The sequence below is a fragment of the Chaetomium tenue genome (assembly GCF_020726465.1).
Source record: "Chaetomium tenue strain MPI-SDFR-AT-0079 chromosome Unknown F5144scaffold_4, whole genome shotgun sequence".
In the NCBI taxonomy this organism is placed as follows: Eukaryota; Fungi; Ascomycota; class Sordariomycetes; order Sordariales; family Chaetomiaceae; genus Chaetomium; species Chaetomium tenue.
In genome coordinates, this window is record NW_027117332.1 from 4,406,617 (window position 1) to 4,431,724 (window position 25,108).

The 25,108-nt window shown below is 57.4% G+C and overlaps 7 protein-coding genes across 7 annotated transcripts; 3 read left to right on the forward strand and 4 right to left on the reverse strand.

Annotated features, from left to right (window-relative positions):
- Nucleotides 1-1,237: 1,237 nt before the first annotated feature.
- Nucleotides 1,238-3,709, reverse strand: F5144DRAFT_574980 (pre-mRNA splicing factor component-domain-containing protein). The gene is made up of 2 exons (XM_066789055.1): nt 1,659-3,709; nt 1,238-1,585 (listed from the first exon to the last, which is right to left on the reverse strand). Exons 1-2 carry the CDS (start codon nt 3,666-3,668, stop codon nt 1,256-1,258), a joined length of 2,340 nt encoding a protein of 779 aa, XP_066643847.1. The 5' UTR covers nt 3,669-3,709; the 3' UTR covers nt 1,238-1,255.
- A 125-nt stretch (nt 3,710-3,834) lies between these two features.
- Nucleotides 3,835-5,791, forward strand: F5144DRAFT_260367 (uncharacterized protein). The gene is made up of 2 exons (XM_066783532.1): nt 3,835-4,410; nt 4,462-5,791. Exons 1-2 carry the CDS (start codon nt 3,989-3,991, stop codon nt 5,666-5,668), a joined length of 1,629 nt encoding a protein of 542 aa, XP_066643848.1. The 5' UTR covers nt 3,835-3,988; the 3' UTR covers nt 5,669-5,791.
- On the reverse strand, nt 5,736-6,788 carry F5144DRAFT_603436 (uncharacterized protein; the record flags this gene model as incomplete). Its single annotated transcript, XM_066791279.1, has 1 exon — nt 5,736-6,788. The coding sequence occupies one exon, from the start codon at nt 6,786-6,788 to the stop codon at nt 5,736-5,738; it is 1,053 nt and encodes a 350-aa protein (XP_066643849.1).
- Nucleotides 6,789-7,229: 441 nt separating this feature from the next.
- Nucleotides 7,230-8,841, reverse strand: F5144DRAFT_513343 (Nse1 non-SMC component of SMC5-6 complex-domain-containing protein). The gene has a single exon (XM_066786577.1). The coding sequence runs from the start codon at nt 8,439-8,441 to the stop codon at nt 7,338-7,340; it is 1,104 nt and encodes a 367-aa protein (XP_066643850.1). The 5' UTR covers nt 8,442-8,841; the 3' UTR covers nt 7,230-7,337.
- Nucleotides 8,842-9,538: 697 nt separating this feature from the next.
- F5144DRAFT_454081 (uncharacterized protein) lies at nt 9,539-10,776 on the forward strand (the record flags this gene model as incomplete). The annotated part of the gene is made up of 6 exons (XM_066784956.1): nt 9,539-9,656; nt 9,704-9,892; nt 9,943-9,985; nt 10,037-10,215; nt 10,266-10,491; nt 10,587-10,776. Coding segments are annotated over 6 exons (945 nt in total), but the record flags the coding sequence as incomplete, so codon positions are not given.
- Nucleotides 10,777-15,120: 4,344 nt separating this feature from the next.
- Nucleotides 15,121-18,305, reverse strand: F5144DRAFT_613091 (P-loop containing nucleoside triphosphate hydrolase protein; the record flags this gene model as incomplete). Its single annotated transcript, XM_066791737.1, has 4 exons — nt 17,819-18,305; nt 17,700-17,760; nt 15,373-17,641; nt 15,121-15,145 (listed from the first exon to the last, which is right to left on the reverse strand). The coding sequence occupies exons 1-4, from the start codon at nt 18,026-18,028 to the stop codon at nt 15,121-15,123; spliced, it is 2,565 nt and encodes an 854-aa protein (XP_066643852.1). The 5' UTR covers nt 18,029-18,305.
- A 232-nt stretch (nt 18,306-18,537) lies between these two features.
- Nucleotides 18,538-20,884, forward strand: F5144DRAFT_260428 (uncharacterized protein). The gene is made up of 3 exons (XM_066783533.1): nt 18,538-19,176; nt 19,230-19,683; nt 19,737-20,884. Exons 1-3 carry the CDS (start codon nt 18,649-18,651, stop codon nt 20,639-20,641), a joined length of 1,887 nt encoding a protein of 628 aa, XP_066643853.1. The 5' UTR covers nt 18,538-18,648; the 3' UTR covers nt 20,642-20,884.
- Nucleotides 20,885-25,108: the final 4,224 nt, after the last annotated feature.

Below are 25,108 nucleotides of genomic sequence, written 5' to 3' on the forward strand. Positions count from 1 at the left end.
AGATGATCGGCATCACCTCCATCATAGTTGATAATGGTGTAACCGTAGTGCGTATGGGGAGTTCCTTGGCGGTCGGTAGAGATCTAGGTACCTGGCCGCATGTTTGAGGTGGGTGAGGGGTTATTTTCGCTGTGGGTTGTTGTTTGGTTGACCGAGTCGAAATATGGAAGTTGAAATATGGATGGGTGTGGATTGGCCCGGGGGCCGGGGAAAGAGTCACTGCCCGACCGGAGGTTAACCGCGGCCAACTTCCATCCCGAGCCGCTAATTAGATCCCACAATCCCAGGAATGGAAAGAATGAATAGTCATGCCTCACAGTTTGGGCGCTCGGCGCTCGCCCAACCAGGCGCCTGCCTTACTTTTCTTCAAACCACCCCAATCATCTGTTCAAGTCTATCACCAAATATATTATGCGGTCTAGCTCTGAACAGTGATCATCTCGCCCTCGAAGCTCCTTGGTGTTGGGCTTCGATCCCGTGTGATGGGGCTGACAGGGGACGAGCGAATCTGGGGTCCATAGCGATAGGACGGCCCAGCCGTAGTCGGTAACGCTTATGGCCAGGAACGCCCTTTTTGTCGTTGGGACTCCGGAAAGCGCCGAGGGTTCTGGATCAGCCGTTGAGCGATGTGGATGGTGGTAGACGGCAAACGCAGGCTTTTATGAGATGAAGGTGAAGTGGTTTTTGATTCTCAGTCAGCCTCTGGGGTGGGACAGCCGACTTATATGTGTGAAGTAGGAGCGAGGGAAAGGAAAGCGGGGCGGACCACGACCTAGAAAGGACCAAGGGGCTTGATTTGACTTGTTTTCCGTTGCAAACCTGCGCCGACACAAGACCTGAACGATGCCAAACACTACCTGGACCAGTCTGAACACACACCATGGGCGGTTGGGAGACGGAACGGAAAAAGGGGCACTGGTCTAGACTCATCCGAACTGAGCGTGGTCGTCTTCTCGTTGCAGTTACTGATTGACAGAGGCAGGAAACACATCGGATGGTTTCCCTCTTGCCCTTGCGACAACAGAAGCAGCAAGAGACCAGATCATAACAAACACTCAGAGTCCCCGGCCGGACATCTTATTACGACATCAACAATCTAAAACCAAACGCTCTCTTGCTCGTGGTACCACCGGCCGATACCAAGCCTGATTCCAGCCATCCATACCTATCCATACACACACACATCCCTACCCTAACCCACCCCGATTTTCCCTCCCCATCTACCTCCCAGCCCAACAACCACCACCCCTTCACCCTACGCCCGATCCCCAACCGCAATCCTCAACTCCTCCAACTCAGCCCTCACACCACGATACAGCTCCTGCGCCTCCCTCTCCCGCGTGCTCACGAACGCCACCTCGGCCCTGAGCGCCGCCAGCCGCCGCTGGATGGCCTGCTGCTCGCTGGCCTCCAGGATCTTGAACCCGGCTAGGGCGTTCCGCGCCTTCTCCAGCGCGGCGTGCGCCTCGCCGACCTTGCCGCGCAGCATCTCGGCCCGGTTCTTGTACCCGCCTAGGTGCAGGCCGAGTTTCTTTTCGAGCTTGTTGCCTTTTTCGGCGGAGGCGAGGAGGGAATCGATGGCGGACTGGGAGGGGGTTAGCGTGTGGTGATGGGGGAGGGATGGGGGGAAAACGGAGGAGGAGGGGGGGGGGGCTTACATCGAGAGCGGCCTGCATGGTAGAGACCTGGTCGTCCTCGTCGTCATCGTCGTAGCAGCCGAGGCCGAGAAGTAGGGAGTTGCTGTTCTCCTTGTTCCAGACGGCCTCGATTTCTTCGGGCTTTAGCTGGGACTTCATTTCGAGAAGGACTTGGAGGCGCGCTTCCGCCAAAGCAGGGTCGTCCATTTCGGGGAGGGGGATCGGTTTGACTGAAGGAGCACCAGCGAGCGGGTATTTGCTCGCGTCGTGCGCCATAAGCAGCGCCGCCTCGCGCGCAACAAGAGCCTGGGCAGGGTCATCGATTTTAGAGGCCGCTCGTACAAGCTCGTTGTAGTCGACTTCTATGGCTCGCGGCAGGTCTCGCTGCATCACCTGCGTTCGCCGCTTGCGCTCCAACATTTCCTGCGCCTCGAGGAGCTCCCGATCCCGCCGGTCGCGTTCTGCGGCATCCTCCTCCATTTGCTCAGCCGTCAACGGTTCTTGTTGATCCTCTGGTAGCTCCAGCTCCCAATCCGTTTCCTTGGGCTTGGGTAGGGCGGCAAGGCGCTGCTTGAGTTGATGGCGCAGGGATAGATCCCGCATCCGAATGTCTGCGGGGGTTCCCCCAACCACGTCCATATCCTTGTCGGCCGCATTTAGGGCAAAGGTATCGCGCGGCGTGCGGAGCGGTGTTTGCCCGACTCGAAGCGGTGTGGCGCCGACGCCGTTGGCAGCGGACCGCAAAGGCGTTGCCAGGGGGTTTGGTGTAGCGACAACCTGCTTCCGAGGCGCGACTGATTCGAATCCTGTAGACCCAGCCCCCTCATGGAGGGGTGTGTTCTCACCACCCAGCAATGACGATTGGGTCTCCGTCAACGCCCGAATGTTGCGGATCTCGTTCGCAATGTGGTCCTCCTGAGCTGGCGCGAGAGGTGTCCTGATGGGAGCGTTTGTGTTGAGTGCCGAGTAGTTCCCAACCAACCCTCGGGTGGCATCATTATCGCTGTCACGAGCCAACGCGCTCGCCCGCTCGCCAATCATGCCCATCTTGACAAGTTCCTCCAACTCCCCATCCCCGACCTGCGGCGCTGGTAGCGATAGAGCTTTCCGTTTGCTGCTTTGCTCGGCTTCGCGGATCTTCTGTATCTGCCCGGCCTTGATGGCAGCTTGAGTCGATGCAGACGGCCCGTCCTTCTCGTTCTTCCTTCGCTTCCGGTCGACGTCACCGTCCTCCTCACCTTTCCGCTTGTTGCCGACTTGTTGCTTTTTCGGGTCAAAGTGGGTTCGTTGGAACTCGTTGCGCGAGATTTCATCGGTGGTGTCGTAGAAGCCGGGTACCGCTTTCTTTTCGAACGGAATATCGGCGTTGTAGTCCATCTGCCCCTTCTTGCGCGTCGTGACCTTGATGTTGATGCCGGCTGTCTTGAGCTCTCGCCGCTTCTGCAATGCCGCCAGTCGCCGTGACTCCTCCTGCTGCCTCTCACGAGCCTTTCGCTTCGCCTTTTTACCCTGCGTGTTGGCCAAGCGGGCGCGGGCCTCGCTCAGCATCTCCTTCTCGTCTTCGTCGAGATCGATCGTGTCGGGCCGGGCGGGCTTCGTCTCGGGATCGGGGTCGACCTCGCCTGGGCGCAGGCGGCGAACGTCATCGGCTGAAGGCGCTTGGGTCTCGCCGCCTTCCGGGCCCATCAAGCCCAAGGAGGACCCTTCCCGCTGCTCGGCCTCGTCGAGGAGGCGTTGATAACGCTCGAGGCATTGGTTGGCGGTGCGGCCGACGATAGGGGCGATGGTGCGCCATTGCGTGGGCATCAACTTCGCCAGATGCAGCAGCCTCTCATCCTCCTCCTTGCTCCACTCGATCTTCTTGATGCTGGGGTCGAGCCATTCGTTCCACCGGGCCTTGCATTGCTTCGGCGTCTTGCGCGCCAGCAGCGACGACACGCGCGCCCACTGATTCAGCCCATATTTGCTGACGGACGCCTTGAGGATTTCATCCTCGATGTTGGTCCACACGCCTCCCTTGACGACGGGCATGTTGATGGTTGATGTCGGGTGATGTTTGGTAATGAAAATCGTGGCGCGGCTTGAACTCTTGGACCGGGATTTGGGGTTGCGGCAGGCAATGTGGGGGTTGATTGGTTAAGATGCAATTTCAGACCCACTCAAGTTCGAGTCCGCATGCCCCGGTCGCGTTCCATACGCGATAGTTTCACAGGTATGAGATCCTTGAAGCTGGAGCAAGCAAGCCGGCTAACCAAAGCATCATGCAATCACGAAAATTCAATTAAGCAAACTGTTTGCGGGAGAAAAACATTGGTTAAGATCTAACCTAATCTTTCTTTGTTCATTACACAATGGCCTCAGAGGCAGCCTCTCCCCAACGGGAGCCTACGCCATCGGCCTTCCCCTCCTCTCTCCCCCAGAAGCGCTCCCTCGAAGATGACCACAGCCCGGCCGTATCGTCACCGTTGAATCCAGAACCGAAAGCTCAGAAAGCCCAGGTGCAGATTGACGACAGCCAAGTCATGACGCGCGAAAAACGAACCAAGAAAGAGTCTCTTAAGAAGAGGGAATCCAAAGGCGCTCCTGAGAGTGCTAGAGCGACACCTGATCCGAAGCTGCGAGAAGCTCCCGGCGAGTTGGCGCCTAACCGATACAAACTTGCCCATCCCAAACCGACCGACTTCGAGCTGTCCAAGGGACCCGTGTTTCAGAGTCACCATGAAGTACAGGACTCGGAGGGGAAGACGATCGAATTCGTGGAGACGATGGATCAGTAAGTGCCCGGTCCCGTGTGTCGTAGCTCTCGTTTCGCTAACATTCGCAGCGTTTACAACAAGAAAAACTTCCACTACAACCACTGCATCGCCGACCCCGCCTTCCCATCCATGTTCTACTACAGAAATACCGAGCCGCCGCCTTTCGGCGCCCACATAGCCTTCGAGGATGCCGCATCGCACATGTTTTTCACTCGAGATGGGATGCATGTCACCTCGGACAAAGGTTTCCGTATGACGCGCGCGAACGTCGCCGTCCGGGAGGGACGATGGTACTGGGAGTGCAAGGTTACCCGGGGCATATTGAAGGAGCGAAAGGAGGGCGACCCGATATCGCACGGCCATATCCGGGTGGGGTTTGCGAGGAGGGAAGCATCGCTGGATGCGCCGGTCGGGTTCGATGCATACAGCTACGGCATTAGGGATGTGGCGGGGCAGAAAGTACACATGTCACGACCAAAGGACTTCTTTCCGGCGGGTGAGGACATCAAGGAAGGGGACGTGATCGGGATGGAGATCCAGCTACCATCGGAGCGCCTGCAGCGGAAAATTGTTCAAGGGCAATACAACCCGGCCATCGACCTTGCAGACGAGGAGTCCGAGCATGCCCCAGAAGCGCCAAACATCATCCGCGACCGCATCCCGATTCGGTTCAAGGCGCACATTTACTTCGAGAAAATCGACTACCACACGACGAAGGAGCTCGAAGATTTGATGAACCCGTCCCCGATGGGGCCAGGGAACAGCCACCGAGGGCCGAATCCGAACCACCCAGTCCCCGCACTACGCACGCTCCCGAATTCGTGCGTCAAAGTTTACAAGAACGGCGTGTTTATGGGGACGCCATGGACGGATCTGCTGGCGTTTCTTCCGCCGGCTTCGAGACAGGCGCAGCAGACGGGCGGGCGAGAAGCGCTCGATGACGGGACATTGGGCTACTATCCAGCCGTGAGCGTCTTCCGGGGCGGTGCGGTTGAGACGAACTTCGGGCCTGACTTCTGGTACCCGCCGCCGCCCGAGGACACAGAGATGGGGGATGTGGATGGGCCGTTGCCAAAGAAAATCGAGAAGATACGAGCGGTCAGTGAGCGCTACGACGACCAGATCGTGGAGGATATTGTTTACGACATCGTAGACGAGGTCGGGTTCTGGATGCAAGACGGCCAGAAGGTCATTGACCGATCGGTCCGGGACGAAAAGGCCGAGGCAGTGGCACCCGGGAGGGATGAGATTAAAGAGCTAGTCCAGGACGACTAAGCCGAATAAAAACGACCATTATGATACCAACGCTAGCTATGTAAAAACACATCATCATCAGGGTATCTCACGAACGCGGGCACTCGGCAGGCGGTTCCACTACAACCAATGCACTCGACGTCCCCTCCTCCGCTTCCTCCAGTTTATCCTGCTCGACCACCACCTCCTTCCCTGCCGCCTCCCCATCCTCCGCCCCTTCGCCAGCCGCCTCCCTCTCCATCTTCTCCCTCTCCTCCTTCCCCCGCTTATGAAAATACCACAACACAAAAAGCAACAAAAACACCGCCACACTCCACAGCACATTCATCCCCACAAACGCGGGCCACCTCAACTTCAGCGCATTCACGATCGCCTTCAGCATACTCTTCACAATCGCCGGCGTGAGCACCAAATCCCCCAAATTCTTCGGCACCAAAAACCTTGCCAGCCCAGTCGCATCCGTGTCCCGCTTCAGGCCCTGCGCCTCGGCCGCTGCCGCCAGCACCTCGGGCCCCAGCGAGCTGGTCAGCTTTTTGGGCAGCTGGGTCACCAGCTTCTGCATCGACCCCGGCAGCTTCTCGAACCCCCGCTTCAGCACGTCGTTGCGCCCGTCGAGGAGTGCGGTCAGGTCGTCGACGGCGGTGGGTGCGCCGCGCATCACGTCTTTGAGGACGACGACGAATTGCGCGAGGAGCGATTGCACTTCGGCGGAGGCGGCGAGCGCGGCGGTTTTGGTTTTGCTGGGGGCTGGCGGGGTGGTGTTGGTGTCTTTGGTGGTGCTGTCGGTGGTGGTGGTGGTGGCGGCGGCGGCGGTGTCGTCGGTTGGTTCGATGCCCAGGCGGGCGAGCACGTTGCTGAGGTCGTCCCATTCGCGGTCGGCTTCCTTTGGGGAGACGGCCGTGGCGGCGGAGGGGACCGTGAGGGCGGTGGAGGTGGACGGTTTGCGGTGGAAGAGGCGCGAGAAGCGGCTGGGCTTTTTGGTTGGCGTGGCGCTGGCGGTGGTGGTGGTGGTGGCAGTTGTGGAGGTGGTCCCGTCTTCGGTTTTGGGCAAGCAGAATGAATCGCTGTCTTCCCAGACTAGGTCGGGGGTTTTGGGACGCGGTGGGAGAGGGGGGGCGCGAGCTTTCGTCGTCGTCGTCATCGTCGTTTGATATCAGGCGCTCCAGGAAGCGCTCATCCTCGTGGTTGAGGAGGGGAGCCGGGTTATTGCTCGCCGGGATGGCGGGAGGAATTTCATCTGCGGCTGCACTGTTGTTGGCCGCCTGCGATTGTTCGACTGAATTTCCTGTCCCTGCCTTTTCTACCTCCTTCCCTGTCTTGCCTGCCTCCTTGTGTTTCTTGCCGAAAAACGGTGCCATTGTGAGTTGTGTTGATGTTTGAGCGAGGGAGGGGTTCGGAGCTGAAGGTGAGGCGGGGACAAGCTTAACTACCCGCCTGCAGCTGCATGCCTGCGCTGCCATTCCGCTGCTCTGCCGCCCGCCATCGCGTCCCATCGGCTGTTGGCCAAGAGGCCTCGTACATGCCAAGCATTGCACCGCCACGATGTGAACGCCACACTCATTGATGTCATGGAACTTCAGATCTCTGCGTTCATCCGATCTCTGCTGTGGCTAGTGCAATTGGTTGCGCTGCCGGGTATCAAGGTACATACATCACATCACACAGTACTTCGTAGGTAGTGACCTGGCAATTAGTCTTCGTCTTCCTCTTCTTCCTCCTCGTCCCCCTCTTCCGCCTCCTCTTCCTCGACCTCCTCCTCCTCCTCGACAGGCTCGGCAACCTGACTTCGCCTCCCCTTCTTGCCCCTCCCCCTCTGGAACCCAGACCTCGACGTGACAGCTCGCTCCCCCACGTAGTGATTCCCCTCCCAGGGCGTACTGCACTTGGGGCACTTCTGCTCCCTCCTCGTCCGCCAGAACCCATCCTCACAAATATCGTGCAGGCGGACAGTGCAGTCAGGCTCGTTGCAACGCTGGCCGTAGGTGACGATCTCCTTGCACGCCTCGCAGAACTTGATGCGCTGCCACTCCCCCTCGCTGTCCGGGTCGTTGTACGTCGCCATCAGCCACGACCACAGCTCCATCAGCGCCCGCGACGTCAGACTGTAGAACCCATCCCGCGACTTGTCCAACCAGCCCTCAGCCACCAAGCTCGCCAGCAGCGAGAGCACCTCCGAGTGCTTCAACCCCCGACCAACCGCCGCAGCCGTGCCATCCCCCTCCCCCTCACCACCCTCACCATCACTATCCCCATCCCCACGCCCATTGTTATCATTACCGCCGCCCCCATTCCCATGCACACCACTCTCGCGCCTCGCCGCCGCCGCCGCCGGGCGCGACACTCTCAACGCCTGGCCCTCATCCACAGCCATGACCTCCATGCGCGGGGTATTGTACTGCTCAAACATAGCGTCCAGCAAGCGCTTCACGTAGGCGACCTCCTCGGGACTGCGGGCGGTGGCCATCTGGGTGGCCGGGTCGCTGTGGGCGTTGATGAAGGCCCACACGCGCTCGCCGTCGCGCACCTGGTCGCGCATGTTGCGGATGTCGTAGTCGAGCGGCTCGACCGCCTCGCGCGCCGCGCGGATGAAGTTCTCGAAGTCGGTCATGGTGATGGATTGCGGGGGCACGACGGCGTCGTCGTTGTTGTTGTCTTCGAGGGCGCCTTTGATGGCGGCGAGGATTTTTTGGCCCTCGCGGAAGCTGAGCGTGCCCCGCGCCATGAAGGCTTGCAGGAAGGCGCGGTTGGCGTCGTTGTAGCCTGCGGGGAGGGGCGGGTCCCAGTCGTCGGCCATGGTTGTGTTTGGGGTGGTGGTGGTGGTCGGTGTTTGGGTGTTTTTCTGGTGGTGGTGAGGCTGCGATCGTTTAATTGAGGCTCGTGATTGGAGGGGTGGACCAGGCCACAACGCGGCGTGTTTTTTGGTGTTGCGGGGGCAATCCCGGCACTCTGCCACGAGTTCGTCTCGTGTTCCGGGCAAGCCAGTGACGGTTGCGGAGCGCTATCGAACAACAAAATGGAGCCCCTTGGCTTCAGCTCGATGGAGCAATTGCTACCTTGAGTCATGGCATGAATGGTTCATCCCTGGCACGTCGGAGAATCCCGAATTTCACAGGCACTAGGATTCTAATTTGCTGCTAGTGTTGTTAGTTAACTAGTGGTTTTAGTTTTCGGGAGAAATCTTTTCCTTCAGCACCAATCCAATCAGGTCTAAATTATTATCCCAATAACTATCTGTATCTAGCGTCTCGCACCACTCATGACATGACGATTTATTTCCTCTGCTGTGCTTAAAATACCGAAACCGAGGCTGTTCTCCGAGAGCCGAGCCAACATCCCTCATATTTTGGCATATTTTGGCACCCACTGGCGCCTGGGCAATTCCCGGCCCCTGTAGTTCCTCTGTTCCCTTCTGTCGCAGGATCGTCCAGATCTCGAAACTCTCGTCCTTCCACAGCCACAGCGTCGTACGGATGGAACCCTACTGACAGCCTTGAGCAAGGATGATGCCGATCCCCGACCCTCAGAACTCCGCCAGTGCGGAGTTGGAGCTGGACAGTCTGGACTGTGTTGGAGTCCTGGATCCCAAGCAGTTCCAGAAATGGTCAATGAATCGTGCGCTCAGACAAAATGGGAACTCCATCCCGCTCCAAGATGGCGCCAAATGGACCGCCCTAGGCCCTGACTAGTACAAATCAGGGTGTTGGTGTTTTGAACAGATGCCGGTCGTCCCTCGGCCCCGCCCGCCGCTGGTGTCAGAGTTCAGCTCCCGGGAATCATGCCTGCCTCGATTTATTCTAAACTACCCAGCTGAGCGAGACGTTTTGCTTGTACCACCATGTCGTGACTCCCATTCTCCCCTTTCTTTGCTCAAGGCCCATCGAGATGGACGAGCAGCTGCCGCCCGGGGTGCTGGGAGCCGCCGTGGGTGTTCTCGTCTACAGCTTCATTTGTCTCGCCTGCGGCTTCTTTCTCTTATGGCTGGTCTGGGTCCATGACGAGCGCAGGAGCTGTAAGTCGATATCTACCGTGCTGGACTGCTAGTCGCTGATCGTGTAGATGTCGCCATGCTGGGTTTCTTCGTCACGCTCCACACCCTAGCTTCCGTCATCCAACAGATACACACTATTATCCGGTGGCGCGACATCAAATTGGAGCAGTACGAGAACCTCGTCAAGAACGCGGGCAACCCCGAACTCAACATCACCGGTGGTTCCACGGGGTTGGACTTGGTCTTGTTCTACATCCGTGGGTGCTTCGTATCTCGGCGCTTAGGCCTGTATCTCTGACTCTCGTAGAATACTACTCCTACAATGTCGAGTCTCTGCTCGTCTTCTTCTGGTACACCCGCCGCGCGCCATTCTCTCCCTCCTCTAGCTGACCTTGACCCAGGGCCGTCGAACTGGCAAACAGCATCTTCCATCTACGTATCACCAAGATATACCGCTTCCACGCAAGTCTCGTCGCCAAAGCCACCGCCGCCTTCTTGCCCGTCGTGCAAATGATCCTGCTCCGCTTCAGTGGTGTCGACAAGAGCACCGTGGGGTTCATGGCGCTGGCCGATGCCATCAGTTTGTCCCCCCATCGCCCCATCGTCGTAACTACGCCTAACAAATCCAAGTTATCGGCTGTTTCGCCGCAGGCAGTATCATGCTCCTCGCCATCCTCGTCCGCTACGTCCACACGCGCATTACCCTCGCGTCCTGGAACGTCCGCTACATCCACGGCACACCCTCCCAATCAGGCGGAACCAACGCTACGCTCTCTGGCAGGGAACGGGCGCCGAAAAAGACCATCTACGACAAATGGCTCGTCCTACGTTTCACCGTCGCCTTTGCCGCGCTCAGGTAAACACCCTCCCCTCCCTTACCCTCCCCACCCCTCCCACCACCACCACCATCCTCAACCCCCACCAAGCTAACCCCCCCACCCCTGCCTACAGCCTCTTCCAAATCGTGGTAATCAACTTCCAACTCCGCGCCGCCGCCACCAACACCCGCGCCGCCCTCCCCCCCCAACCCGACCTCACCGCCTCCCGCGCCCGCGGCGACATCGCACTCTTCGCGCCCGCGCCCACCGCCGTGCTGTTCGCCTTCCTCGTCTTTGGCACCACCCGCACCTTTCGCGAATACACCTGGGCCCTGCTGGCGCCGCGGCCCGTGCGGGAGTGGGCGGCGAGGAGGGCGGCAAGGAAGGAGAGGCGGTTGATGCGGGCGGGGGTGGGCGGGGAGGTGTCGGTGGTGCATTCGGCGATTAGGGGGGATTTATTGGGGGGGGGCGGTGGGGGGGAGTTGGGGTTGGGGAATTTGACGCCGGGGGGGAGGAGTGTTGGGGAGGGGGATGGGAAGAGTGATGAGTGGCCGATTTTGAGTCGGGGTTTGGGGGGGGAGGGGCGGGGGAGAGGGTGAGAAGAGAGGACTGGCTGTTTGGGGGGTTGGGTGGCATGGTGGGTATGGTATGGTATGGCATGGCTGGCGTTTGGTGTTTCTGGGTGGGCTTAGATGGTTAGATCCACGAGGACGACGCAAGGTCATGTTTAGATTGAAGTGTTTTGAGAGATAGCGAGTGACACGGCTGGCAACTCTATTAGGTTATGGACTTGGCTTCAAGTTTCTCGCAGTTTCAGGACTCAACATTGAAGTCCCCTTAGTTCAGCGGGCAAGCTTTGGCCTTTTTGGTCCTGCCTCTCGCAATGTTTTGATTCCCATTCTAAAAGTTCGAGACTGTTTTTGTCCTTTACAACCTTCCCGAGTTTCTTCCATCTCGCCATCGCCACACAAGAAAAAACAAGTCGCTCATCACGACTACATCATCCCACATCTCGACTTGCGCTCTCGGCTTTTGCTAGCATCATTCTCAAAATGGATGCAGCTATGGCCGAAGTAAGTTGGACCCAATTCTAGCTTTCCACTTGTTGCTCTTTCTGCGAGAAACAAGAGGAATCATTCTAGTTTCACCGCGAATCAACCCAACCATGGCTATGGACCAGAGCACTCCAGAAATTATCAAGCGTGAAGGAAAAGTACGGTAGCTAATTAAGTGAGCACAGAACTCTGACGGCGATGTCGCCCAGTTGGCAAGCCAGCAACCGACCCGCCACGAAACAGCACTCGTACTGAGCACCCAAGCCTGGTCGGACGTTGCCATGATCAAATTTGCATTTATCGCGGCGGATCTCGCTCGAAAGAGAGAAGAATTCGAGCAATCGACCAGGAGAGCAAAGGCATTGGAAGAGGCACTCGAAAAGAACTCTATTGAACGACAGCAGCTCATGGCTGAGGTCTCTGGGTTGACGCATGACGATTACAACGACATTAACGACACCGACCCCAAGGTAGTGAGCCTTGAAGAAAAGGTTGCAATGTTGGAAGCCGAAGTTGCACAACTCCAAGCAAAGGAGCGAGAGATGGCCATGATCTGTGCTCAAGTCCCCAAGGGTGCCTCCGCCGCCGCCGACAACAACAACGATGACGACTCATGGGATGACCACGAAAGTGATAGCTCATGGAATGACGACGATGACGAAACTGTCGACCCATGGGGTTTGAAGCACCAGAAAAACGAATACTCCACAATGCGGGAGGCTTTATCATTCTTGCTCGTCAGCCGCTTCAGGGTTGACCCTGTGCCCTGCGGAGCACGGAATATGGTGCAGCTCATGGCCGCGGCCAGGCCATCGGATCAGTTTTATAGCATAAAGGATCATCTCATTTTCAACTTCTTGCCGCCATTGATCCCGGGAATCAGTGTCACGGTTATGGCCGCATGCAGGGTCCCGATGGGGGCGCACGGGAAGCGTCCCCAGCCAATCATTAAGAATGGGTCCCCGACCAATCAGGAGAGGAACGGGGGGAACGGCTACCGTTCCCAAGGTTCCTATAAGGGAACGAGAGGAACGACCACCGTTCCTCGCGTTCCCCAAGGAAGAGGTACGGAGATACCTAGGATCTAGATAGTATATAGTCACTCGTTCTGGAGAGCTCTGGGAGTTCTCCAGTTAGCAATCACAACTACAGTTCGCTACAAGCTCACAAGCCTACTGTTGAAACAAGTCTATTGTTGTGCACCCTTTGGCTGCACCGAACCGAAGCATCCTTTGCAAGATTACCTTCACTGAACCCTAACAGGATAGGATCCTGGAGTAGGTTCGTCACAATCAGACAACGTCTAGCCCTACCTCAGACAGAGTTTGAGTCGGTTATGGAGATCTTTATGCTCCTTTCAAGGCATTCTTCGGATAGTGACATAGCATTTGCCGCCACGTCCATCTCGGACTTGACGTTACAGCTCCCGTTCTCAGAATTTCATCCAATTACAGCTGTTTTCAGACGGCTCTGGAACGTGGCGAACACGCTCTGGGTTGAGAATAACGTCCTGCGTTCTATTCTCCAGTTTGCCATCCTGGAACGCGCGGGCACCGGAGAGGCGAGGTTTTGTCCCAGAACCGACCGCCTCGCTCTTCCAGCGTTTTCTTCGCCCATAATCGCCAACCTGGCCCAAGCTAAGCTCACCTTGAAGAAGGGAGAACATTCTGGGAAGCTGATTACCAAGTTGGTCGAAATTTGCCGCAAACGTCCAAGGTCGGGTCTGAGGTTCGGCTTTTGTCACGAGACAGATTTCAGCAGAGGATGGTTCGCAAACAACCACGAGGACGTGTTCATTTTGATGGAGTTTGAAGCACGCCACACGAACGTTATCGTTGTGAATAAATCACTCTGCTCGCTTGAGGTAGCTCGCGATGCCTCGCGCCGTCAGCACACACTCCATATCAAGGCCCCGAATGAGGGAGACGAAACCAGAAACATTGAAAACCTGTCGGAGATAGAGCGTTATTGGGTGATCAAGTGGGTGACTTTGTGGGTCTGTGCCTAGGAGGATGGATGGTCCTCATGAATAGGCAGATACTCATGGCTATACTTGCCATACTACCTAAGAAATGAAGCATGGGAATAGTGGTTTCCATTCAGTGCGCGACCCAACCTATGGAACGGAACCTACCTAAATACACCCCACACACGTATCTTTGGTCTTTCAATCAATTCAGAGTTGCCCATATAAATGAATTCTCAGGTATGCTGTTCATTCAATCGATGGTCTTGAGCCCCCTCGGGGAGATAAAGAAGAGTGCGAAATGACCTCGATCCAAACAACCCGCCTCAACGCTAGCATCGTTACGAATGCCAGCCCTTCAAATTTCATAATTCCCCCACCGAACTGGAGAGCGAGAGGTTTAAGGCTAACTAGGTAGTCCTGAACCCTAGGTAACTTCTATATTTTCGCATAAGGGTGGAGATGCCTGTCTAGAGGTAGGTAGTAATATCCCACGTTTCCAAATATTACTACCCACCGACCCTTAGGAACTGACTGCACTTGTGGCCGTAATCTAGCCTGAAACCTGGGTGGTCTGGAATCGATGACTGGTAAGTTCATGATGGGACGAGAGGACACGAAAACCCAATGAAGCTTAAACATAACCAAAAGATAACTTGCAGAATTGACCAAAAAATAAACTCGTCTCGATGGCTCGGCTCGAACCCGCGTTCGAAGGGAAGCTTTGTACTTACGGCTCAGGCTATTTGTACATGTATGTTTACATTATCCGAGGACAGAAAGACACCGCTGTAGAAATATTAACGCTGGAGAAGAGCAATCGCTAGCCGTCATCACCAAACCCGTCCAATGCAAGCACCGGGGAGTCTCTGTGGAGAGCGTTAGCATTTGTACTTGGAGAATTCGAGTTTCGGAAAGTGAAACGCGAGTCCGCTAAGCCATCTGCGAGTTTAACTGGTTTGTTGAAGAGGGGTTGAGATAGTGCAAGTCATATGGTCATTAGCACGGTGCGCGGTGGTTTTGACACGCCCGTGTTTTTTCACTTGGTTGTTTTGTTGCACCCCTTGCCGCTTTCACAGGGTGGTGAGCAGAATAATTGAGTGTGTGAGAGACTCAAAAAGAAAGCAGTAATGGATATAAAGTTGTTAGATTTGTAGACTTGTACGTTGTCCTTGGTTTGCTTTCCCTGACCGGGCGTTCCGGTGTGAAGAATCAGGGGCTCGATCTGCCCAAGCTGAGAGATGAGAATTTCTCAAAGAACAAAGACTAATGAAGTGAATTGCTATGTGTTTCTTCTCCCATGGTGAAAGAATTGTGTGTTGGTTTCCCTTGAAACAAGATGTCGAATACGTTGCCAGTTACAAGGAGCTGACAACTCCCACTCCTTCAAGTTCACGTTGGGTGTCATTGACACCGAAGTACTATCACCGAGCAAACTTATTCGTTGATGAGACAAGTATCGGGGATAAGCGATTGAGTCACCGGCGTTGTATACAACAAAATAGTCTTCCCATATCACACATTAGACAGCATGACGGCATCGGAGATGACAAGCAGAATTGGGTGACCTGATATCAACTGCAAAATTTACGAATGAACCATCTACAGCAAAGCAGATAACTGTGTTTCCATTCATCATAATAGAATCACCGTAGCATGGCACCATATAACCTGCTAGGGGCAGGTTTCAAGACCATCAGGGACTGTTTTGAGGTCTACCTAAATGCTCCCAGCCCCAGGCCATGCTCCAACGAGTGGTCCGATCTCAACCAAGGTTCAAACAAGGCTTAGATGCTACAAACCTCATCTCCATTTCTAATCCGAACAGACAGACACAGGGCTTGAAAAACCGCTAGATACACCCACCCATCCACCCACCCCTTCCCAACCCCCCCTACCTTCCCTCCAAAGCCTTCTCCCTCGGCCCCGTCACCAACTCAAACCCACCCGGATCCAACTGCAGCGTATGCCTGCCCCCCGTAGTACTCCTCAACTGGCTATCATACTTCATCATCTCCTTCAGCGGCGCCTTCGCCACAATGGTCAACATACGAACAACCGCCTTCTTAGCGCCGCGCAGGCTCTGCACGGACTCGTACGGGTCAGGCGGGACATAGACCTTGGCGAGGTCGATGGCCGCGGGACCGTCGTCCTGCACCTCGCCGTCCTCCTCGGGCTTGTGCACCTCGAGAACCTGCCCCCCGCGGCCGGCGGCCAGGTCGTGCTGGATGGCGCTGCCGGCCTCTTCGGGGCAGTGGATTTGCACTTGGGTGAAGGGCTCGAGGATGCCGATTTGGTTGTTGGTGTGGGCTTCCTTGAGGGCGGCGCGCACCGCGGTGAGCGCGGCGTTGGTGATGTGGCCGCCGGTGCTGGCGGGGCCGAAGAAGTCGGAGGCCGGGTCGAAGGAGATGTGTACGTGGCAGCGGCGGACGGGGGCGCTGCGGCGGGGGCCCCGGGCGAGGCCTGCGATGGCGCCGTTGAAGAGCTGCTGGCGGACGAGGTCTGGTTCGAAGGGGAGGGTCTTGACTTTGCCGTCGGTGGAGAGCGGGATGGCGACGTGGATGATGTTGCCGTCGCGCTCGATGCTGGATTCGAGGAGGGAGTCGTGATGGTGGGCTTCCAGGGGCTCGATGGTGACGGTGCACCCTGCTCTGCCGGCCTTGTCGCGGATGTTGCGGTCGTAGATGGCGTGGTGCGGGCTCGTTGGGGCGAGCAGGCACTCCGAATACTCGACCTCGATCTCGCCCCACATGGCAGACTCGCGCTCGATTTTATAGTGCTTTAGGAGGCGATCCTGGGCGACTTCGAGGTGCAACAACCCCATGCCGGAGAGGATCAGTTGATCTGTTTTCTCGTCCTTGGTCCACCTGATACTAGGGTCCTCGCGCGAGAGGTTCTTGAGGGCATCCTCAAGTTTGTCGCTTGCCGTCTTCGAGTACGGCTCGATGGCAATGAAAGCAACCGCAGGTGGGGTTTCAGGCGCCTTGATTCGGAGATTTGTGAACGCCTCAGGGGCGGTGCTGCCGTGGTGACCGGGGAAGGTGATGAGGGTGTCTCCCGTACGCGCGGATTTAAGACCCGTCAAGGCACCAATATGCCCGGTTGGCAGGTTCTGGATCTCGTGATGGTCCTTGGCCGACACATGAAGAATATGCTGGGGCTTCTCAAAGTTGTGGACGTTGCTATTCCACATGTGGCTGCTCCGGCTGATGGCACCGTGGTAGACGCGCAGCCAACTCATAGTGCCGCGGCGATCGTCGACGACCTTGAAGACGTGAGCGAGGGCCACGATTGGAGCCTGATGTTGATTCAATCCTCTTTGCTTGACCTTCTGCTCAAGAAGCTCAGGTAGGGTTTGGACCTTGGCCCCGATGATTTCCAGTGGCGGCCTGTCGGTGGGGCTGGGGAGGTAGTCGACGACAGCGTCCAACAGCGGTTGTACACCGATATTTCGGAGACTCGCACCCGCAAAGACCGGCGTAAACTTGGCCTCGCCGTCCATGACGAGGCGTCGAATGGCTCGTTTGATCGAGGCGGAAGACACGTCCTTTTCCAACTCAAGGAACTCTTCCATGATCTCATCGTCGTTTTCCGATAACGTCTCAATCAGGCGGAGGCGAGCCGTTTCCATTTCTTCCAGCAGCGCCATGCTCTCCTTCGAAATACTCTGTTTGCTCACGACGGACATGGCGCCGGTGCTAGAGAACTTAAAGCCGTGCTGGTGGATGACATCGATGACGCCAACGAAAGCATCCTTGTGCCACCAGGGGATCTGACAGAGCAGAGGCCATGTCCTTAACCGGGATGCCACCTCGTGGATAGACCGCCGGAAGCTGGCGCCGTCCCGATCCAGCTTGTTGACGAAAAGCAACCGGGGGATCTTGGAGAGCTGTGCCGAACCCCAAACCCGCTCAGTGTGAGTCTCAACACCCTTGACCGAGTCGAGAATGCACACGGCACCGTCCAGGATGGGAAGGCAGCGGTCAACCTCATAGCGGAAGTCTTGATGGCCCGGGGTATCGATCAGGTTGATGGTCTTGGGTTCGTGGCCAGGGGGGCACAATGCCTTGGGAGGCCACTGGAAAGTCACGGCGGCCGACTGGATGGTGATGCCACGCTCCCTCTCCATGGGGAGAAAGTCGGTAGTGGTGTTTCCATGGTCGACATCTGGGCAGTCAGTTTTAGTTTGAGGTTATCCCGAGGTGTTTCCCAGGCGGCGACATACTCCCGAGATGGCGTGTCCGTCCGCTGTGGTACAGCATGCGCTCCGTAGTGGTTGTTTTGCCCTATCGGGTGTCAATGGTGTTTTAAATTTCGGATGATGCCGTGGCTGAGAAGACTAACCGCATCGACATGGGCAATGATGCCAATGTTGCGGACGCTCTCAATGCGGGCTTCATGGTGTGCATATTCGCTCGAGTAGCTGCGTGCGAACCTCGCCCGGGCCAATTGGGTATTTTTCAACACCAACAAGGCAGCTGGAAGCACACTGGTAGGCCGCAGTAGCCTGCTTGAGCCATGGCGGCAGACGAGGAGGGGGGTGCTGGAGAGCATCCCCGATTTTTGATGGTAAATTCTAGTCTTGAGTTGATTGAAGCATCCAATTCTCAATTGGACCAAATAAGAAAACAACAGATGGAGCGGATCTTCATTCAGTCTGGAGATGCAGAGGTCGGTAATTGCCGCATGTCAAGCCGCCAGACTGTGGGCTTTTAACTCTAGTAGCACGACCACAGTAAACAAAACATGAGACAACTCCGCGTTTTCTATCACAACTCACATTTGGCGGTTGGAAGTTCCAGGGTTGTTTGTTTGCTTCCAGCAGTTGCTTGCAGTTGGCTTGCTTTTTCGATGGCAGCTTCAACAACGGCCCGTGCACTCCCCGCCATCCCCCGCCTTGGCGCCAAGCTCGTTCATCCCGTTCGGCGCAAGGCAACTGCGCCGCTTCCATCACCGAATAGCGATGCGGAGCAGTTGCGACGACCACACGAGCATTCTCACCTCCAGATCTGCGATTGACAAGGCAACCTTGCCTTACCCGTGGCGGAATTGGCCCTTTAAACAAATAGTTTTGACTTGAAAGAGAGGTATTAACGGCCACCGCTTGCCAGAACGGGGAATCTCGAATACCACGTCATCACCCTCGACTCTGTTTCTCCCGCAAAGTAGCCATCATGGACTACAGCTCGTCGATAAACGACCCGGAACAGTCCGCCGAGGCATCGCCGTGGGGGAACTCCCCGGGCTCGTCGCCCCAACCCAACCGCACCACCTTCGGCTCCATCGCCGGCGAGGTCCCGAGCGCCCCCTTCCCATACCCGAGCTCGAATAGCGGCTTGACCGACGAAGGAGGTTTTGGTGGAAGTGACACCGAGTATAGGAGGCCGGATACCGCCAGCACCGTCTCCCAGACGACCGAGCCCCAATCCGAAGTGTCGGCCCCGACCGAGTCGTACGCCGAACAGCCTGGCTTTGCGGCGGATCAAGGGCCGCTGTCGCCCCAACCCCAGCAACAACAACAGCAACAGCAGCAGCAGCAGCAGCAGCAGCAGCAGCAAGGGCCAAGTCCGGGGCAGGCACAGCGGGCGCAAGAACACCAGCAGCCTCGGAAACCTCCACCGCCACAATTTAAGCTGCAAGCGAAGATTACTGGGCTAGAGCGTACCGGGCGCAAGGACCCCATCCTAAGATTCGATGTGCATGTACGTACGGCGGTCAGAAAGGGAAGCTCGCTGGCTGGCACTAACGGGTCTAGACAAACCTTCCCGCGTTCAGGACAACCCAATACCGCGATGTGCGCCGCCTTCATTCCGAGTTCATCAAGCTCAGCGAGCACCTCATTTCGGCAAACCCCGAGGCCATTGTGCCCTCCGTGCCGCCCGCCCTGACATCCGCCGGCGCAGGCACTGAGGAGGACGAGATCCGGGTCAAAGCACTGCTACAGCGCTGGTTGAACTACGTCTGCAGCAACGAGGTGCTCATGCGCGACGACGAAATGGTGCTCTTCGTCGAGAGCGACTTTGGCTACAGCCCCATGGTCAAGAAGAAGCAGCCCGCAACCGGCGTACGCCGCAAGATCCTCAAACAGTTCGCCCCGCCTCCGGATGACACCCCCGAACTGCAAGAGGCCCGGCCTGTCGTCAAGCTCTTTTACCTCGGCGCCATGGATGCTGGGCACAAGGTAGACAAACTGGTCAAGTCAAGACGAGGTAAGCCAGCCCGATTTACTCCTTCTATCCGACCCATCTAATATCCATCCCAGGCCTGGGCCTCTCCGAGTCCGACTTCGGCGTCAAGCTCGGCACGATGCACGCACAGGAACCGCACCCGGGCCTCGCCAACGCCTACCGCAAGCTCGGCAAGATCGTCCAGACGGTCGGCGACTACCACGCGGCGCAAGCCACCGCCGAAGCCACCACGATCGGCGACCCCTTCCAATACCACTCCCAAGACGCCTTCATCGTCAAAGAAACCCTCACCAACCGCCAAATCCTCATCCGCGACCTCCTCCAAGCCCAAGAAGCCACGCGCAGCAAGCTCAACGCCGCCGACCGGCTCAAAGCCTCCTCCAACGTGCGGCGCGAAAAAGTCGACGAGGCCATCGCCGCCCTCGACGAAGCTCGCGACGCCGAGTCGGCGCTCTACCAGAAGACGACGCGCGTGACGCAGAACCTGGTGCACGAGCGGCGGCGCTGGGCCGCCCGCACCGCCGCCGACCTGCGCCTCTCGGTGCGCGAGTACGTCCTGCGCGAGATCGAGGCCGAGCGCCGCACCCTCTCCCTGCTCGAGAGCGTGCGCCCGGACATTCGCTCCATCGACGCCAGCGGCGGGCTGAGCCGTCTCGGTCGTGAGGCTCACCCGCAGACTGTTCGTCGCACGAGCATGGCGGCTAGTCAGGGCCCCAAGGGCGATGCGTGGAGTGGTGTCCCGCGCAGGAGTGCCGATGCCATGAGCCGGAGCGTGTCGGGCAGCTTGGTGGGGAGTTCCGTGGTTGAGGGCGGCGAGGAGGGGTTTCTGCCGGAGGGTGGGGAGAGGGGCGACCAGGGCGGCCGGGCGAGGGCCTTGAGCGGCGCCGGTGGGAGGATGCCCGGGGTGTTGGAGGAGGATGATGAGGATCGGGTTGATGCGAGGAATGCCGCCAGTCGGCTCGCCGCGAGCACGTTCTAGTCTAGGTCGCTCATCGTGTGTGCGGCATGTCACAGTATAGGGGGAATGCAGCTGGATGGATTATCAGGGCTTCATTGTAGCAAGTGGTTGGTCCACTTCGTTACGTAGTCTACAGTTGTGTGTGAGGTTATAGTTATGGATTGGGGTGCATGAAGGTTGCGTTCAGGTTTGTGCCTTTCACTCGCAGCTCATACTCGCCAGCATGCTGTGTTGAGGGCAGCGTTCCTGCTTTGTGTTGTTACACCGAGGTTCGGCGCCGGGGTAATACTTTCCGACATCAGTGATCCTCAGCACGCCATTCTTCCACCCGTCCCCCACGAGTCTCCCCAGACGGCTCGGCATCCGCCAGGGCCGTCCCGTCAAGGGGGGTTGGGCCAGAGAGAAACGTGCCGGGAGTTGTAGGCGGCCCCTTATCGACAGTCATCAGGGTTCTCAGCTGCGTCATGGTCGAGCGGACGGGCAGCTCCGCGCGCCCAGCCATTGTTTCTAAATCCGACGTATCGCCTTTTCTCCTGCGAGATCGCCGTGCCCGCATCGCATGCAACAATTCAATACTGTGCCGTCCCGGGTGAGGCGAGCCGTCAGGCCTGCAGACTCACCGCCTCGTCTCCACGACATCGGGAGATGGGCGTTCCGTAAGGCGACGTCGTCACTCCGGTCCATGGCGCGAGGCGAGCAGGCGAGCTCGCCAAACATGACGCAGGCAGCAAGCCGGTGATATGCCGGCGTTGCTGGCCCGGTGGAGGTTGTCTCACTGATATCTCCCCGCCCTGGTGGTTCGTACCCTGGAATGGTCCCCTGTCTTGCGTAACGTCACTCGGGTAGCCCAGCCGTTCCGAATTCAGCCGCGTCGAAAAAGAGCCGTCTTGCTCTGTTGGCCAGCCATGCCCGGCCGTCCCGGGGACCAGCGGAACAGTTCGCCAGGCCTGAAACTTTCGGGTGGCGGAGATGGTGCGAGATCCAGTGGCCGGCCAATGCTACCACGTTCGCGGTGTGAGCTCACTCACCGACGGGATTGGCTGTCTCTGACCTGACTTGATGCAGGGTTCATGACGGCTGCAAACGCACCGTCGTTGTTCTTCCAATCGTCCAACGGGAGGCGCTAATGCCACCTGCGCATTAGCCTGGGAATTTCGGTTTGCCCGTCCGCACAGACGGTGGTCAATTGATAAACCTGATATCTTCAACCCGTCTTTTCGAGAGCCTCGGCTTCCCGGATTGAGCCTCGCCGTCGTCAAGGATGTGGCACGGTGTCGAATTGGACCTTGACCTTGAAAGAGTCCCCGAACCGCAATGTAGAGGCTTGGTGAGAAAAATGAAAATAAAAAACAGGTATCGCCAAAGAGCTGGTGACTCCACCTTCGCCCTCGGCATGATGATATCTCGGGGCTGGCTGGCGCAAGTTCTTGCTTTTTCTGTTGAGCCGCCATCCAAACCCCTGCTCAACTCCAATTTTCTCCAACATGCCTGGAACCTTCATGATTGGCCATGTTCAACCACGTCGTTCGTGGATGGAGTTGGAAGCACAGCAGAAACTCGCATCCGACGAACACCGGATGGCAGTCGGGAGGTTGCTGTATCTGGTAAAGCACGACGTTGCTCCCGTCTGTTATCAGGGTCTGCGGAAATCGGCAGCCAAGGTGACGCCGGGATGGCTTCTCGCGGTAACCTCTGATAAGGGCCGCATGCACACCGACACACACCTCGGTGCTGCTGTGTAAGGTCATCGGCAAGGCGGGAATGAGCAGACCGGGATGCATCGTATTCCCAGCCTTCCGGGTTTTTTTGGGACCGTCCCGAGGTGATACTTCCGTTATGCAAAAAATGTGCTTGTGATCCACATGTGGGAGATGGCGGTCGCGTTGAGTTTGGACTGGAGCTCGTCACTCCGTTTCATGTGCCAGGAAGGTCGTCGACCCCTGTTCTGCCATGTGCGCTCCGCGATAGGGCCGGCAAAATGGGAGAAATCGGCGCCAGCCCCGACAGGTCGTGGTCCTTCGAAAGAGAGGGGCACCCATCTCGTCGTTCGTGCTCAGGCTTCGTCATTCCTCGGACTTGGGACAGGATTGATCTACTGGCGCGACTATCTCGGCCAGATCGTCTGAAACCGTTTCTCGGCGGATTGGCGGCCATCAAGCCCCTGGAGGCCCCGAGCTCGTGCTCCATGATTGGGGTAGCAACTGGTGGGGTTGACTAAAGTTGGAGATGCCAGGGGTCGCTCCGCTGGAGATCGGCCGCGGATAGAGCTGTCGAGGACAATCACTTCTTCACCAAGGCGGTGGCGACGGCGGAACGATGATGGTCGCTCTAAACATCCAGATTCCAAAGCACACTGAGTCCGAAGGATCTAGGAGGATTGACCACCGCGAGTCAGTCATGGGGTAGCACTCGGCAGCATATTGTGCGGAGACGAACCCATCGCACAGTCTCGTGCAGAACGAACGGGAGTGAGGGCCAGGCTCCCGTCTTCCCATGTACATACCTACATAGGTAGACATGCGATCTGTCGCTTTCCTCGCTAATCGATGCGGAGACAGCGGCAACAGAAAAAGAGATAGGACAAAGAAAGATAGTTTTCAAGGGGAAAAAAGAAGAAAAAAAGGACGTAAGTCGCAAGAGCAATATGTCTCTTACGGGGATGGAGGCAGCCAGCTTCAGAGAAGTGACTTTCCAGTGGTAACTTCCTTTTTGGCTGCGCCCAGAATTCCTTGTTAGCAATTTCCATGTTGGCGCGCGCCGCACACACAACCTTGAAGTCTTGTCCGGGCCAGCAGGGTGTTCTTTCCTTCTGTGCGGTGCGATAAACTTTTTCTGCCCCTCTTCCCCCTGCTCCCCTGCTCGCGTCATCAGATGGGCTCGACCCCACACCCCTCCTGCAACAACCCCGGCCTCTTCTTGGTTCTCGACTTTTCCTCGACACTTTCCCGCCGTGTGATTTCGATATCGCCGATGGCCGAGTCGCTGTCTCGCAATCTGCGCGACACATGCCTATAACACAGTACTGGCCATGCGCTCCGGGATCGGATGAGTAAACACGGCAGAAAACCGGTGAAACCAGCGCGCGCTGCGGCAATAGCGGCTTCTCTCTATCTCGTCATCCTGGACATTGCAGCAGCGTCCGGGAGTTGTGTAGCTTCGCTAAGAGCTCGAAATAGAGAACCCCTCGAAACAGCCGGCTCTGAGCACCGTCTTCCGTGTCTGATATCGCCATGATTGCCGCTGTTCCACGACCCAGGGCAAGCCGGATGATGGCGTGCTCGCACGAGACACATCTATTCGCTGCCATCCCCCGGCCGCCAGCGGACGGCTGAGATTGACACTCACTTTGGTTATGGTCTGAGCTCTCCCGCCATGCCCGCCTCACCAGTGCCAATGTGCCAATCCACCCACCCACCACTCCACATCAGGCACCCCAGGTCAATCTCCAACCAACGGCGAGCTACCCATGCTCGAACCATGCAATGGTTTGCTGCATGGAAGCCGGCTCTCCCTCCCGTGCAGCTTCTGTCGGAAGCACCTAATCGCCAGAAGCTCCACCACACGGTTGGATGCGCCCCAGACAGGAAAGACCCTCGCCCCCAGTGCTCCCGGATCGCACCAGGACTGGCCAAAACCAGCGCGTTTCTTTCAGGGGGACAATGTGCTCTGCGCCTTGGGAGAGACGAGGGAGAATACGTACCTGCCCTGCAGCCGCTTCGCGCCCGGCTGAAGACAGCACAGTATCCACGGAGCACAGTATCCATGGATGCCCTGGATGTCGCGATCTCCCGTCCAACGTCGATAGACATGGGTCGTCGGTGCTGGTGCCGAAGATTGGCCTCGACACTAACCTGCTTCATCATGCTCTCCCGAGATTATTGGGGCTCCTCTGGAGCACACTGTACCTCGCTCTGTGCCCTTGCACAGAGATAACTCGCTGGTATCTGACTGGCGAGGCCCGGCTGGGCGCATGCTGGCTCTGTTGTGTCGAGGACGCATGTTGACCTCCGCTCCTGGACCTTGCCCCCTTGACATTTGCACACTCCTCCTCTTGTCTTGTCTTGTCAACCCCGGACGACCCGCCCCGGGGATTGACACATTGCAGCACGTCAACGGTTTATACCATGACGGCCAAACCGTCCCTGCTATCCTGCTATACTTAAAGTGTGGGGGTTCTGCCCGGTCTCCTCTTCGCCATCACTGAGCACCTCCTGTTCTCTACAAATCTTTTACGTCTTGCCCAAGTGACTCTTGATATATACCAGGAGCACAATTCGCCACACCGTTTCTCTGAAAAGCCATATCCCAGTTGCCCCTGAATTCTCTACACCCACTTCTCCCCCATCCCGCGCCGTCGGTTATCGAGCAAGAGCCGCATCTCTCCTAACGACGCCAGCTGCGCCCCAAACCCCACGGGGAAATCCCTTCTCGTTGGCTAAGCTCGCCCTATCCCACGCCTCATCCCACTCACATCCCACTTAACCACTG